The sequence below is a fragment of the Sipha flava genome, unplaced genomic scaffold (assembly GCF_003268045.1).
Source record: "Sipha flava isolate LNK unplaced genomic scaffold, YSA_version1 255_pilon_pilon, whole genome shotgun sequence".
Classification (NCBI taxonomy): Eukaryota; Metazoa; Arthropoda; class Insecta; order Hemiptera; family Aphididae; genus Sipha; species Sipha flava.
Window position 1 is genome coordinate 881,775 of NW_020272908.1, and position 15,056 is coordinate 896,830.

The window sequence follows — 15,056 nt, forward strand, 5'->3', positions numbered from 1 at the left end:
CTAATTCGAAGCGAGCCACATTGCTAAGAGATGTTTATAAAATAAAAACACATTATTAATTTTATTATTTTATTCTATATATATTTAACTATTATTAAAATTATTATTAACATTATTAGAAGAATTATTTATAAGGAGTGCTTTTTTCAAGTGTTGATTTTTACTGTTAATATTTTAATTAAAACAATATCTAACGGATTATTCTAATGGAATTATGTTTATTAATTTTACTTTAAGTTTGGTTTGAAGAGTCGCACGAAACTGATTAAGAGTCGCATGCGGATCGCGAGTCTCGTTGTAGCCTCGTTGTTACCACCCTTGATATAAACCGAAGGAAAATAGAAATCAACGGCTAAAAAATAAATAGTTTCGTATTATTTTTGTTATCTTGGAAATATGTTTATTGATGCGCGTATGAGGTGGTTAAATAAAACAAATATCGATTATAAGATTAAATTTAATCCAAACTTTAAGCCCAAGGTCACAGATATCTCGCTCGTCACTATAAAAATTAAGGGTAGCAAGCAGTTATTAGTAACAACGGGTCAAAATATTATATTATGACCACAAAACTCACATGGTCGGATGTGCTTTTTTTGCGTAGAATATGGTGTCGAATCAAAGTCTCTTACCACCCTCACAACATCGGCTACATGACAAGAAGAAAGGGGTATCGGGAGAATGTTCGACTTTAACGGAAGCTGCACAGTTGCCGTTTCCTAAACAATCCAAACCCATCAAGTACGACTGTAGTACTAAAAAAAAAAATATGAAATTGACTATCGATATATATATATATATATTTATTCATATATGTATAACACGTTTACGGTCTGTTTCCAGAACTAAACATCTAATTAAGCAAGCGTTATGTAAAAATCCATTTTTGAAAAACCTGAACACCGCCCAGATTTCCGAGATAGTAGACATTATGTACCCGAAAAATTTTGAAGCTGGAGCTTACGTCATTCGAAAAGGCGATCCGGGTAAGTGATATACCATTTTCGTCTGAACAACGATATTAAATTAATCTGTAAAATGCTAGTTCAAATTATTCCGTAATCGTCGTAAAACTACCGAGTAAACTTACTGTATTATATAGTTAGCGGTTATCGAGGCCAGAGCCGTAAACGGAAGAGGCTACATCCCAACCAGTGGCGATTCGTGCTTAGGTGGGATCCTTACGTAAATGTGGGTTATAGGTTAACAGATTTAATACACATATTAAATACGATAAATAATCACGAACATTTGTTTTCATTTTTTGGAACACCCCTCTCAAAATTATAGAAATTTGGTCCCACCTCCCTGTAAAATTACTATGAGCTGCCACTGAACCCAACACAAAATAATATAATGCTTTGTGCACTATTTGGACTAATTTTGTACTAATGCAGGATGTTGTCTGTACGTGGCCGACGAAGGAAAGTTTGACGTGATCCAAAGTGGCCGGGTGGTCGATTCAATCGGACTGGGCGAAGTGTTCGGTGAGATGGCCATACTTTACAACTGTCCGCGGACCGCATCGGTGAGAGGTATGTTTTTATCGATAGTGGTCGTCCAATCGACACGCAATAATATTCGTTATTCCTGAAGCACGGCTCTTAATATTTCAGCCGTCCAAGATTCCAGGGTATGGACTCTGGAAAGGATAGCGTATCAGCAAATCATGAAAACTTCAGCCATGCGGAGATTCGACGAGAGGGTGGGATTCCTAAAAAACGTACCACTAATGAAGGATCTCAACGAAGAATTTTTATCAAAAATAGCTGACGTCTTGAAAGAGGTTCGTAAACTATATTATAAATAAATATATAAAACCACTTGAGTTTATAAAATAATATAAAATCAAAACACGCTCAGGATGCGGAATGATTCTCAGAGCATATAAAGAGTTTAAAATCAAAAAGTCTTCGTCCACTTACAATAGAGATAAAGTTTAAACAAAAATTAAGTCTTGTCTATTTATAAAAAATCCGTATACATACAAAGTATATATACCAGGAATGGCCACAACGAGACTGAAGAGTCGCATAGGGCTCTTAAATTAGTTTCGTGCAGCTCTTGAACCAAATTTATATTTTTATATTTACCTGTTATATTATATATGGTAGATAATTTATAGGTTATCTTTATACAACACTGTTTATTATCCATTACCTTATCTGATGCTCCAATGTATTATTTTATATAAGTTATAGTTTATAGTTATATGGTTTTATAAGTTCCATAGTCAAATTTTAAGTTTAGAAATCTGTAATGGTAATGGAATATCAAGTGGGATTTTTCAGAAGATACAAATTTTTCGTATCAAACAGTATTTAATATAAAGATCAACTTGCACTGTTTAGCAATTACATGTATTAATCAGTGTTTGATAAAATAAACATTTAAGAATAACAAATAAATAATAAACAATAATATAGAGAAAAAATCCGGAAACTCGCTCTGCTATATAGTAGGGGTGGAGAGTAGGTCACTATAATGGATGTGTTAAATTTGAATGTAATTTTAGGTATCATTGTACACGAAAAACAGTTCTGGACGGAGATGATTTGTCAGTCTAGACTCTAGGATAACCTATATATATATATTTTGATACAAGTAATTTATTTTTCAAGTTGGATTTAGAACGGGTTGCATAGTTTGGACTTTTTTTATTGACATTTCAAAAAAAATGCTTTGAAAAAATGAAAATTTCAACTGTCTATAAATAGCTTAAAAAAAAGTCTAATTATTTTGAAAATTGAATCGTATATAGATATTGCTAATTTAAACATTTAGTGAAAATATCAAGTATTTAAATTAATACATTTTTGTGTTACAGAAAATAAAAAAAATCCATATTGTCAAAAACTGGTTATGCGTAATAATTCCCGTTTTTCCGTTTAAAACGAGTGTATAATAAAACGAAAAAATATACGTTTACATAGATTTAATTTACATTGATCTTATCACGTCAATATTATTGTTTGCTAAAATAGTTAAATTTATTTCATTAAAATGCATTATTTATACACGTAACACATTTTAAACATTTATTAAAGGATATAAAAATTAAATACAAAGTAAAATTATTTTAACTAAATTTAAAACAACTAAAAATAAAAATAAATAAATGTAATAATACTAATAATACTAATAATGTATTAATAACAATGTAAGTTTAAAACAACATATTATATTATTTGTCATACTATAAGTACCTATATGATGTCCATCAATTTTAAAAGGGTATAAAAATATTATCGCTGACTGTAAAGAAAATTAAAAGCACATTTTAATTGAATATTCCAATTAAATAATGTACGTAATAGCACAAACAGTCCAATATTTTTAAGTTTTAACAATTTTAGTTTTTAAGCCATTAATAAATATATACATGATAATAATTATTAATTCAAAACATAATTTAAATTGTAATAAAAAATAAATAAAAAAAAGGGCATGAACAATTAACAGATGCTGACATTGATTAATAAAAATGAAATAACATTTATAAGCACCTAAATAGATTATCGTCGAGAGTGTTTTACCTTCGCAGCTATTACGGTGACATGTATAATCTAACCATATGGTTTACTTAAAACATAATTTCTCCAAATTAAATAGGTAATATATTTCGTTAATCAAACAATTTCCTGTACACGTACAAAAAAGTAAATACTAACCATAATGTTAATTTGCATGTTCAATTTGGCTATAGCAATAGAATAAACAACCTGAAACAAAATTAAGAAATCATTTTATATAAACAAAAAGGTGAACACGTAAAAATCTTAAAAATATATTCAATGCTATCTATAGTTATTATACTTATATATATGTAGAATTAATGACAAAAATAATAATTAATATTATTCCAACATATTATTATATAATATAATATTTTATTAAAGTATAATTTAATGTACATTCAAAGTTTAAGCTTTAATACTTATTAAAAATCAATCAATAATTAATAATTACTAATTAACACACAATTGAAACTAATGACAATAATTTTTTTTAATATGTTTATATACATTTTTTTTTTTTTTATAAACGCAATTTGTTCAAAATCACAAATCTATATTGTATAACTATGAATTTCAAATTTTCGAAATCGATTTTCAATTGCTTTCAAATTTAATTGAACTTCATCTTTTAATTATATACATAATATATGTATATTACGAGGACGATGTAACCGCTTAGACGAAGAGTAAATCTTTAATTACATTTTAAAATTAGTGCTTAAGTCTTTTCGCAGATGTTATTCATTTCAATTAATTTTTCTTCCATTACTTTTTGACCTCACCAATTTGACTCTAATCAAAAATTCAGATCCTCTTTCGCGTAAAACATTTTCAAGTCTACGCAAAAATGTTAAATTATATAAAACTACTACTACTAATTAAAACCAACGGGATAATAAAATTTTATATTATTTATTTCATGTTACCTCTGGGCAACATATTTTTCCGAAAAAAAACAATTTATTTTCCAATACTTTCATTTGACGTGATAATATTATAACGTATGTTATAATGCGTACGTTATAATAACGTGATCATAATAATATGATTGTTTTTTTTTTTTTTAGAATAAATCCAGGACCACGAGTTTAGCTTGTACATTGTTACCGGCTGTCTTTTGCGGTATTATCGACGTCATCCTCGAGTTTTGTAATCCCGTTAGGCTCGTTTCACACTACACGGTTTTGACTGTACGGCAAAAATCCGGACGGCGATAATATTTTAGTGGCGCGAAGAATAGCATATACGTAGGCTTAGGGACTTATAGCTCTAAAAAATACAGAAATATGCTTCTAAAATCATTGAAATATGCATTATAATATGCATTTATACGCATTAAAAAAAAAAAAAAAAAAAAAATGACCACATAGTACATAAATAAAACGTGTCCATCGGATGTAAATGTATATTTAAACTCCAAAACAAAACTTTGTAGTCAACAACTCGAAGACTGTTGTACTTTTAGCATTACACAATTTTACAAAATATACCCGTACGACGTTTTACGTATGATTCGACGTAGCGTGGTTAGAAAAAACAACGACGGATAATAATCGACTGAACTAAATAAATAATCTACTATTCTATATCGACATTCGGTCGATATTCAGCGGGTTATACGATCGATATGAGTTTATAATATTATTTATACTTACACAAAAATTATAACCAGATATGAGAGGTAATTTGCAGATAGCATATTACTGAAAGTATTAAGTCCTCTTAGTACATTTTTTTTTCGATCTTTTGAAATATGTATATATAGTTATATGTATCTATAATTTTTAATTTTAAATTTTTAAATTTGAAAAATTTGTCAAAATATGCAAAATAAACATAACAATTTTAAAATATGCACTCTCCTGCAAAATCTATCAAATATGCAAAAATATGCACATTCAAATTTTTGTATCCGATATCATGACACCGAGAAACGAATTTATTTTGCGCTCTGCAACATTTAACAATAATTAAAAAAAAGTATGCAAATGCTAGAAGTCCTTAAGCCTACATATACGCTTTCATATTATACGATCACGGCAAAATGCCGTCGCCGTGCCGTGTCGCAACCGTCTACTGTCAATACAGTATACGGCAGCCGGACGGCGCGATAAGCTTAGTGACGTACGTGACCAAATGCATGTTTTCACATTATACAATTTTATTCGTACGGCAGAATTCGATCAGACACGATCACTTAAATTTATAATTAAACTTACAGTAACATATTGTTTAAATAATGGCGGAATTCGATGTAGAATTTTTAATTACTCTCGTGCAAGAGAGACCAGTGTTGCTTATCTTTGAGTTTTTCATATAGTACATCAAAAGTAGCTCTTGACATACGAAAATAACTAAAAAACTTATTTTCATCATTCCGTAAGTCATTAAATAAATTATAAAATAATCTTACTTCCTTTCTCCGAGCATTAATAGGATGTACCCAAAAAATACGATTTTTTTGTTTTCTTTTGCGGCGACGATTGTATAACCATAATGCAATAATTTGTTTGTTATTCATTATAACAACACGCGACTTGTGTGTTCTTTTAAAACTAAACCTGTACAAAAGTATACTAAGTATAGAAACCGACGTCTGTGAAGTTGGCCCCTCCACTTTGTCCTATTGACTTCAAACCTTTACCAATATTTTGGAACTAATTTGGAACTTTACATTTATTATTTTGATAGTATGAAAACTAGAAGTATTTTGAAAGTATTCGGAATACTTTTGAAGTATTCTAAATAATGTATTTGGAATACAATTTATATAATATATTTGAATACAAATCCGGAATACTATTTTTTGTTAACATTCGAGTATTTATTCTAAATACTTTTAAAAACTATTTAACCCAAGTCTGTCTAAAATCCACTCGTAAAAATACTGGAGATATATTAGTCTAAAATTTAGACTCTAAATAATAAATAAGTCACTTTAAATTAGTTAGTGAAAAGTCTATCTTACTACACCAACGTTCTGCAAATGAATGGTCTTGCAAATTGTTATAGTTATAAAAATAACTCGGTATTAAAAATATATCATACTTATAAAACTACATGTATATTGAACCATTTAAATATAAATTCGTAAAAATAACACTTTATAGACTTATCCAATAATAATAGCCTGAATGTATTGTGTTCAAAATAGCATCAAATTTATGACAAGACAAGGAAAACCAATAATAATAATATGATTTATATTAATTTTATTTTATACAATGTAGTTTGTGTTCTAAAATATTGAAGTATACTTACTGTTATATTTTATACGTTCATAGATATTTAGTTAATTTTAATACAGTTTTCGTAAATTTCTAATTATATTGACAGTTTAAAATAGTAATGTTAAAGTTTAATGCCATATAAAGCTACGAGGAACCAAAAAATTTTCCTCATTGAATTGATAATGCCTGGGTGAAGGATATAACTTTTTTAAGTTGCTAATGGTTGTTTATATGTTGTAAATATTTATATGGATAGCAAAATTTTGACAACTACAAAAATTATGCTTCCTAGTTTCAAAATGTCAATTTTAGATACCCCGAAATCTCCCTCCTATGAGCATTGCAATTTATTAAGGGCACATATGGTCCGGAGTTTAAATATTATATTTCAATGGTAAAAAAAAAATGTCTGCTAATCATAAAGATATATTTTAAAATGTTTTATGGTATTATATAACATTTATAGATGCTAGTAATGCAAATTAATTTTTTTACCAAATTGAAAAACAGATTTCTAAAAAGAATATTTTAAGTATGTACTAAGAAATATAATTTTGAAATTTCAACCTTGCAATTTTTAGATTTGTTTTCTTTTAGTTAACTAATTTTCCTTTTTTAAGCATTAACTAATCTCACAATTTTAATTTATTATTACTATTTGTTTTTAAATCTGTAGCCTATATTAACTATAGGTGTTTCGGAAAACTAGATTCTAATTAATTTCAAATAAGATTCAAAATGTTGATGAATGTTTGAAGTCGATAGGACAAAGTGAGTAGTGGAAGGGGCTATATGGATTTGTATCCCCTCTGATCGAAAATCTCTTATTTCGAGAAAAGGGTGAAGTTCCAAATTATAAAAACTTGGTTTTAAATAGTTCCAAATTAGTTCCAAAATATTGGTGAAGGTTTGTAGTCGATAGGACAAAGTGGGGGAGGGTCAACTTCACGGACGTTAGAAACCGTACATAAATCATGTTTTACCGTACGTTCAAAACAGTATAATATATAAAGGGCCAATGATCCGGTTATTACTGTCCGGATTTTTGCCGTACGGACAAAACCGTGTAGTGTGAAACGAGCCTTTTACGCTTAAAACTATATTTTTCCAATAACTCGTCTACATAGTAATAACCGGAGTAACAATTTTTTCCTCGTTCAAAAGGACCGCAAAACATGACCGTATACATAACATTTTTATAGTGTCAAAAATGGAATACACGAATAATATGAAATCGGAATAAATATACGAATGAAAAATAGATAGTCAATACTATTATATTAGACAGTCTAAAAAATCCATATCATTATAGTTGAATGAATTTATCGACTATTCAGTACCCCAATATTAGAACTTAAAAACGTCCAATTTATTCCTATGCACACGAAAATATGTTCGACAGCTATAAAAAATGGTTATAAATGCTATTTACATAAATAGTTTTTTCCAATCATTAGCCACGGTAGCTATACAGACTATCGTACAATATAGTTGGAAGCGCTAAACGTATATAGTTGATATTACTGAACTAGAATAATAATGATTTTCAGTTAAAGTTGGACATCGCTAATAGTTTTAAAAAAATATAACTATTCCTAACCTTATTATTAGGTGATTGTTACCAACTTTTTTTTTTTTTTATTAGCTATTAGTATAAAACTATGATAGCTCAAAATTTATAAATTATACATTATACAACATAATACATTACATTTTTATATTATATAACAAAGCCAGCATCCAATATGAAGGAAATTACTAATTTAATGACAGTAGTGGATTTTATGTTTAGTATGAAGTAGATATTAAAGGGGATATTAAGAGTTTTAAATATGTTAACTAGAATAATGCGTTTGGTTTGAAGGGCAGGGCAGTCGAATAGAATATGGGATAAGTCGTAGATACATTCATTTAAGTGAAGTGTGCAGAATAGAGAATCATTAAGGCCAAGTTTGAAGGAGTGGCTGTGTAGAAGGTGATGTCCTATACGTAGCCTATTAAATTGTACAATGTATGGTCTATGTAAGTGTAAGTTATTAAACCCGGTTTTTTTTTAGGATATTAGGTGTAATATTTCTGTATATTGAGGCGAATTCTGCTGGTAGGTTGTTCCAGAGAGAGAGCCAAGTGTTGGTGGAGTGTTGTTTTAACAGAGGTGTGAAGTCCGAATGTGGGAGTAGGGAAAAAGAAGGAAAGATGAGATTGGATGAAGATTTAGCGAGATAGTCTGTAACTTCATTGCCATGTACACCTGTGTGACTAGGAACCCAAAGATAGTTGATGTTATAGTTTTTATGATTTAAGGTAAAAATAAGGAACTTGATGCGAAGGATAAGTGGAGACAAATGAGAGTTAAATGGATTTGAATTTAAGGCTTGGAAGCACGACATATAATCTGAGACAATTAAGTAATTTTTCGGGGGAAAATGTTGAATTAATTTTAAGGCTTCAGTGATGGCATAGCACTTAGCTGTAAAGGTAGAAGACGTAGGAGAAAGGTTACTGGTAAAAGAGAGTTGTAGATCAGGAATGTAGAACGCATATCCAGCGGAGAGAAGAGAGACTGATCCATTTGTATAAATTTTGGTGAAGTTAAAAAAGCATTCATTAAGAAAATTCGAAGCAGCTGCATTGACTGAGGAAGAAGACATAGATTTAAAATCATTAGATGATAAATCTAAAAATTGATTATCATAATGAATTTGAGGGGAAAAAATAAGGGAATCATAGGATTGCTAGTAAAGAGGGAGTTTAGTAGATTTAATAATATATTGGTGGAAATTTGAGATAGAATGAGCTATAATTGATAATACAGGCATAGATTTAGGAACATATCGTCAATTAAGATACAGTGAGTAATAAGTATCAAAAATACGGTGATCGCTATAGAATAATGTTTATCAAGAGAAATTTTCCGGCAAGCCGGCGGCATCTGATATTAAATGGAGGGCAAATAGATTCAACTTCCATAGCAAGGCAAAGAGTAGAACTAACGTAATCCATAATGTGTCTGATGCATGAGATTTGGAGTTTATTAATTTTTTTCCAATTAGAAAAGGAAGCTGACCCAAAAAGGAAGCAACCGTAATCGAGTTTGGAACGTATAATAGACAAATATATGGATAATAGACATGAAGGATGAGAGCCCCACCAAGTACCAGTTACAGATCGGAGGAAGTTGGACCATCGAGAGGCAAAAGCGGTGAGAAATGAAATATGTGGAACTCAGCGCAATTTGGAGTCGAGTGCGATATTTAAATAGGTAATACTGGGTACGAAAGGGATAACACAATTGTTAAGATATGAATTAAGATCGTTAAAATACCTACGACGAGTGAAAATGATCGATTTACATTTATCAGGGGCAACATCGAAAGACACTTTGATTAGGATATCATTTAGATCCAACAGGGCAGAATTGAGACTATCAATGGCGAGGTTTAGATGTTTATTAGAAGAGAATATAACTAAATCATCAGCGTAAATGAGACATTTATGACCGGACTGAGAAAGATGCTTTTCAACAATACTCATATAAACATTGAATAGAATTGGGCTAAGGCAGCTTCCCTGAAGAAGGCCAGTGAAAGTGGATCGAGTATTTGACGATCCGAAGGGAGAGGAGAAAACGAGTTTTCTGAATTGTTACCGACTTATACAGTAAAATTAACTGCTAGATATAGTTAGATAAGTTTAATATTCTATAATTAATGTTATTAACAATAGTACACATATAGGTTGAATTTATTTTAATGTAACCATCTCAATAATTAATACGAGCGATGTACAGGGTAGGCGAAAAAGAGACGTACGGGTTGATCAAGCTCACTGTAATGCCTATGATTATTTTGTTGATTTAATTTTCTTATTGAACCTAATCGATTTCAGGAGTTTTATCCAGAGGGGCACTATATCATAAGACAAGATACTTTGGGCGACAAGTTCTATATACTTAGCGAAGGGCGTGTAAAAGTCACAAAAACCAATAAAGGTAAGAAGACACATCATGCTACAACATAAAGATATAATCGTATACAATATAATATATATATATATATATATATATATATATATATATATATTATAAGTACATTCCTTTAACAGAAACCTATATATTTATGTACGACGATTACTTAATATATAAACTATATTAGAGGCATCTGGTCATTAACCACGATTTTGTCAATTTTACTGAAGTTATTTATAAAGGGGTGGATTTCCTAGATGAAATTAAAAAATAAAATTCTTGGAAAAAATTTATTTGGTGTCGAGTAATCAAGCCAAGAGCAACGGTACACCTATATACTGCTATAGCAGTCATGCAGTAGCATCTTCGAAAACTATTGTTAATACTGTAAAAGTTTTTTTTGGAAAATCTTCATAAAAAATGTAATGGTTTTCAGGTGAAGACGAAGAAGAGGAGTTTGGGGTGTTAGAACAAGGAGAGTTTTTCGGAGAAGTAGCTCTGTTAAAAAAAGACAAGAGGACCGCGAATGTCGTGGCCATGCACCCTGGAGCTGAATGTCTGACGCTCGACAGAGAGTTAGTATAATAATAAACTATTGATTGTTTATAATACCGACATAAAAAATATAAATATGGTTCAATAAAAATAATATTATAATCAACAATTATAATTAATTTAATTTGTTGATATTATTAAAGCATTCAAAAGCGTGATTTCTTTTAGATACATATTAATATTAAAATGTTCAATTGGGTATCATAATAAGATTTAAATAATATTCTGAACACTTACTAATACGTTAACACGTCTGATCGAAATTGCACGCTATAAATCTGAACTGTGTCGAAAAATTTAGGTAAGTAATATATGCCCTTAGAGTGGCCAAAAACTCAGAAATGTAGGGTAGGCGGCAGATTTAGGGGAGTTTAATTCGCCAACGTTTTAGTACAAAGTTTTCATGATATTAATTATTAACGTTTCTTGCGTATTAGGTTAATCTAACAGCTCTCAAACATATTTGATTACCCCCAAAGATGGGCATTAACTAGTTAAAAAGTTCAAGTTAATTTTTTTTAACTTTTTATCTTAACTAGTTAGTTTATTTTCTAATAAACTTTTTAACTTAACTAGTTTAATTGGCAGTTGAAATAGCTTAGATTTTTACAGTTGATTTAAAAAGAATCTATCAAGTTAAAAATTGTTGAAATGTTTCGTTTATACGTAAATATTAATATAAAAATGAAATAATCATATAAAGTAAAATAGTCGCATACACATCAGATGTCACATTAGATTTTGTAGGTTAAGAGCCCACCTTTGGGTATTGGGTTTCGGCCATGGCTATAAAGTGTTATATATAAATAATTTTAACTATAAAGATAAATAAATACGGTAGTGAGTGGCTCCTTGATGTACAACAGGGGTGTTCAACTCGCTGCTCACCCTATCATAATGTGCAGCCTACCATCACATTTGAAATTTAGCATGTATACTTTCTACTTGTTATTTCGATAAAATTATAACGGCTAAACCATACTTTCGGAAACATGCGATAAGATAAATTACCTACCTAAATATAAATGTTGGCTGTTGCCTGTTCGTAATCGATTGTGGAACGAGCATATTAATCGTTTATGTGTAAAAGTTTCAATTTCATACATTTTCTTTGTAATATTTATATGATATGTAGGTGAGTAAAAAACGTAAAATCTCGGATGAAAGTCCAATAATTATTTTTTTAATCAAGTTAAAGAAAAGGCTGTATGTTTAATTTTTCAAAAATCAATAGCAGTGATGAAAGAGTATAATTTAAAACAACATTATGGTACCAAAAATGCAGCAAAGTATGATATGATACAAGTACAACTTCAAATTGATAAGCTTGCATCGTTAATGACAAATATACGTTGTCAGTCTTTAAGTTTAAAAAAATATCATAAAGACTCAGAAGCCAGTGTCATAGTTATCATAGTACAAAAAAATTGCTGCTAAAGTCGTTCATTGATAGTGAGTTTGTAAAAGAGTGCATGGAGGCGGCCTCAGAAATTTTATGTCCAGCATAAAAACAAATTTTTTCCAAATTGAGTTTATCAGGAATAACTGTAACAAGGCGTGAACTAGGAACTGATATTGAGAGTACCCTAAAAGAACAAATTTATAAATTTATTTTTTATTTGCTGGCCCTTAACGAAAACAGATACAAATTTGTCAGATACTACTCAATAAGCAATTTTTGTTCGGGGTATTGATTCTAATTTTAATATCATTGAAGAATTAGCTGCACTCTATCCAATGAAAGGCACAACAAAAAGTTGTGATGTTTTTAATGCATTAAAAGCGACAAAACCGTTTGGACATCAAATTAAGTAATCTTTCTGGAGTTATAACAGATATAGCTTCATCAATGGTTGGAAAAAATTAAGAGCTCGTTGCGTTAATTAAAAAAGAAATTAGTACATGTGGTGCTTTATAACTAATTCAATCATATCACTGCATTATATACCAAGAAAATATATGAGGAAAATCTGTTGGTTTTCAAAATATTATGAAAGATATAAAAATAGTAAATTTTATTATATCAAGTACATTAAATCATAAAGAATTTAAAAACCTTTTAAGTGAAATAAATGCTGAATAAGGTGATGTAATCTATTTTACAGATGTTCGTTGTCTCAGTAGAGGAAAAGTCTTAAAAAGAATTTTTGACTTAAAAAACAAAATTTTTAAATTTGATGCAAGTAAAAAAAAAATATTTGAACAACTTAATCATTCAGAATGAAAAAAATGATTTTGCCTATCTCACGGATATTACTTGCACAGGGGCGCCATTTCAATTTTTTTTTAAGGGGGTGCAAGCAATTAAAGAGGCAAAATTTTTTCCCACCACCAGGCCAACATTTATGATTAGCAGTGATTACTGATCAGCCATGGTACATGCACAACATTAAAGATTGGAAAACTGAAGGCTAAAGTGGCAAGGCCATGTATCAGTGACGCCTAGGCCAATAATTGAAGATGAAAAATAATCAGGTTGTGCGAGTGCACACTCTACTCCCCTCCAAATGGCGCCCCTGTACTTGCATTTGAATGAGTTAAATTTACGCTTGCAACATCAAAGCCAATTAATTCATGACCATATTAAATCTTTCGAAAATAAACTTTTGCGTTGGGAAATCCAGCTAAAAAAAAATTACACGATTCACTTACCATGTTTGTCAAAATACAATGTTACTTCAACGGAAAAATACGTAGAAGTAATTTCAAATTAAAATTTCAGTTTGATTCGAGGTTCTTAGATTTCAAAGCTAATGAAAAGTTTTTTAATTTGTCTTTAATTTCATTTTCATTATCAATTGACGATTTCCCAGAAAATATGAAAATAGAGATCATTGATTTACAGAACAATAAAATAATAAATGAAAAGTACAATAACGTTGAACTTTCAATTTTTATTCAAAATATATTGACACGGAGACCTATCCTAATCTTCGAAACAACAAGATATCTCTTTTTAACATTGTGAACATATTTTTTCACGAATGAAAATTATGAAATCGAAGACTAAAACTCAGTTAACTGATATTCACTTAGAAAATTCACTCAGAATTGCATCGTCTCAGATACAAGCAAATATAGAAAAATTAGTGGAAAACAATGTCAGTTATCACATTAAAAATAAAATAAAATTTTGTAATTAAAAAAAAAAAAAAATGTTTATCTATTTATGTTTTAATAATAATAATAATTTGTAATTTAAAATGAATCATGAAAATTGTAGTAATAAAATTGAATTTTTGTATAAAATATATGTTTTCATACTACTAATTAAAAAAAGTAGATTACCTTTTTTTTAAACTGAATTAAGTTAATATTTTTTTCCTTATTAACTTTTAACTTATCGAATTAAATTTATGTTAACTGTTAACTTTTAACTTATTGATCTTGTATTCTTTTAACTTAACTTAATTCGAATTAATTATTTTCATTAACCTCCACACCTTTGATTACGCCTATCGTATCTATTATGTCTGTACATGTGTCGGGTTCGACTTGCAGCGAATATTTTAAAACTCGAACGATAATAATAGGACGAACCGATAACGAAACGACAAATAAATATTTTACCATGGTTGAAAATGACGCCACTTTTTATGTTATATCCGTTATAGTAAAACGGTGGTTCCCAACCTATGGGCCACGGTCCACAAGTGGGCCGTGAGCAGGTGGTACTGGGACGTGAACCATATTTTATTAACATTACTTACATATATTTTTAAAATATTAAATATCAGCAAGTGAAAAATATTCGTTAATTGAACTCTCATGTGATCAGACTCTAAA

The 15,056-nt window shown here is 29.5% G+C and overlaps 1 protein-coding gene and 1 long non-coding RNA gene across 2 annotated transcripts in view; one reads left to right on the plus strand and one right to left on the minus strand.

Annotated features, from left to right (window-relative positions):
* LOC112684669 (cGMP-dependent protein kinase, isozyme 1-like) overlaps positions 1–15,056 on the plus strand; it is a 33,762-nt gene that overhangs the window by 1,762 nt on the left and 16,944 nt on the right. The window contains exons 2-7 of the mRNA XM_025556306.1: positions 605–741; positions 844–986; positions 1,398–1,535; positions 1,617–1,786; positions 10,637–10,739; positions 11,152–11,290. Coding sequence (XP_025412091.1) covers positions 605–741; positions 844–986; positions 1,398–1,535; positions 1,617–1,786; positions 10,637–10,739; positions 11,152–11,290 — 830 coding nt within the window. The remainder of the gene's footprint in view (positions 1–604; positions 742–843; positions 987–1,397; positions 1,536–1,616; positions 1,787–10,636; positions 10,740–11,151; positions 11,291–15,056) is intronic.
* Positions 3,448–15,056, minus strand: part of LOC112684670 — a 28,633-nt gene continuing 17,024 nt past the window's right edge. Inside the window, exon 3 of the long non-coding RNA XR_003148728.1 lies at positions 3,448–3,722. This is a non-coding gene — a long non-coding RNA (uncharacterized LOC112684670). The remainder of the gene's footprint in view (positions 3,723–15,056) is intronic.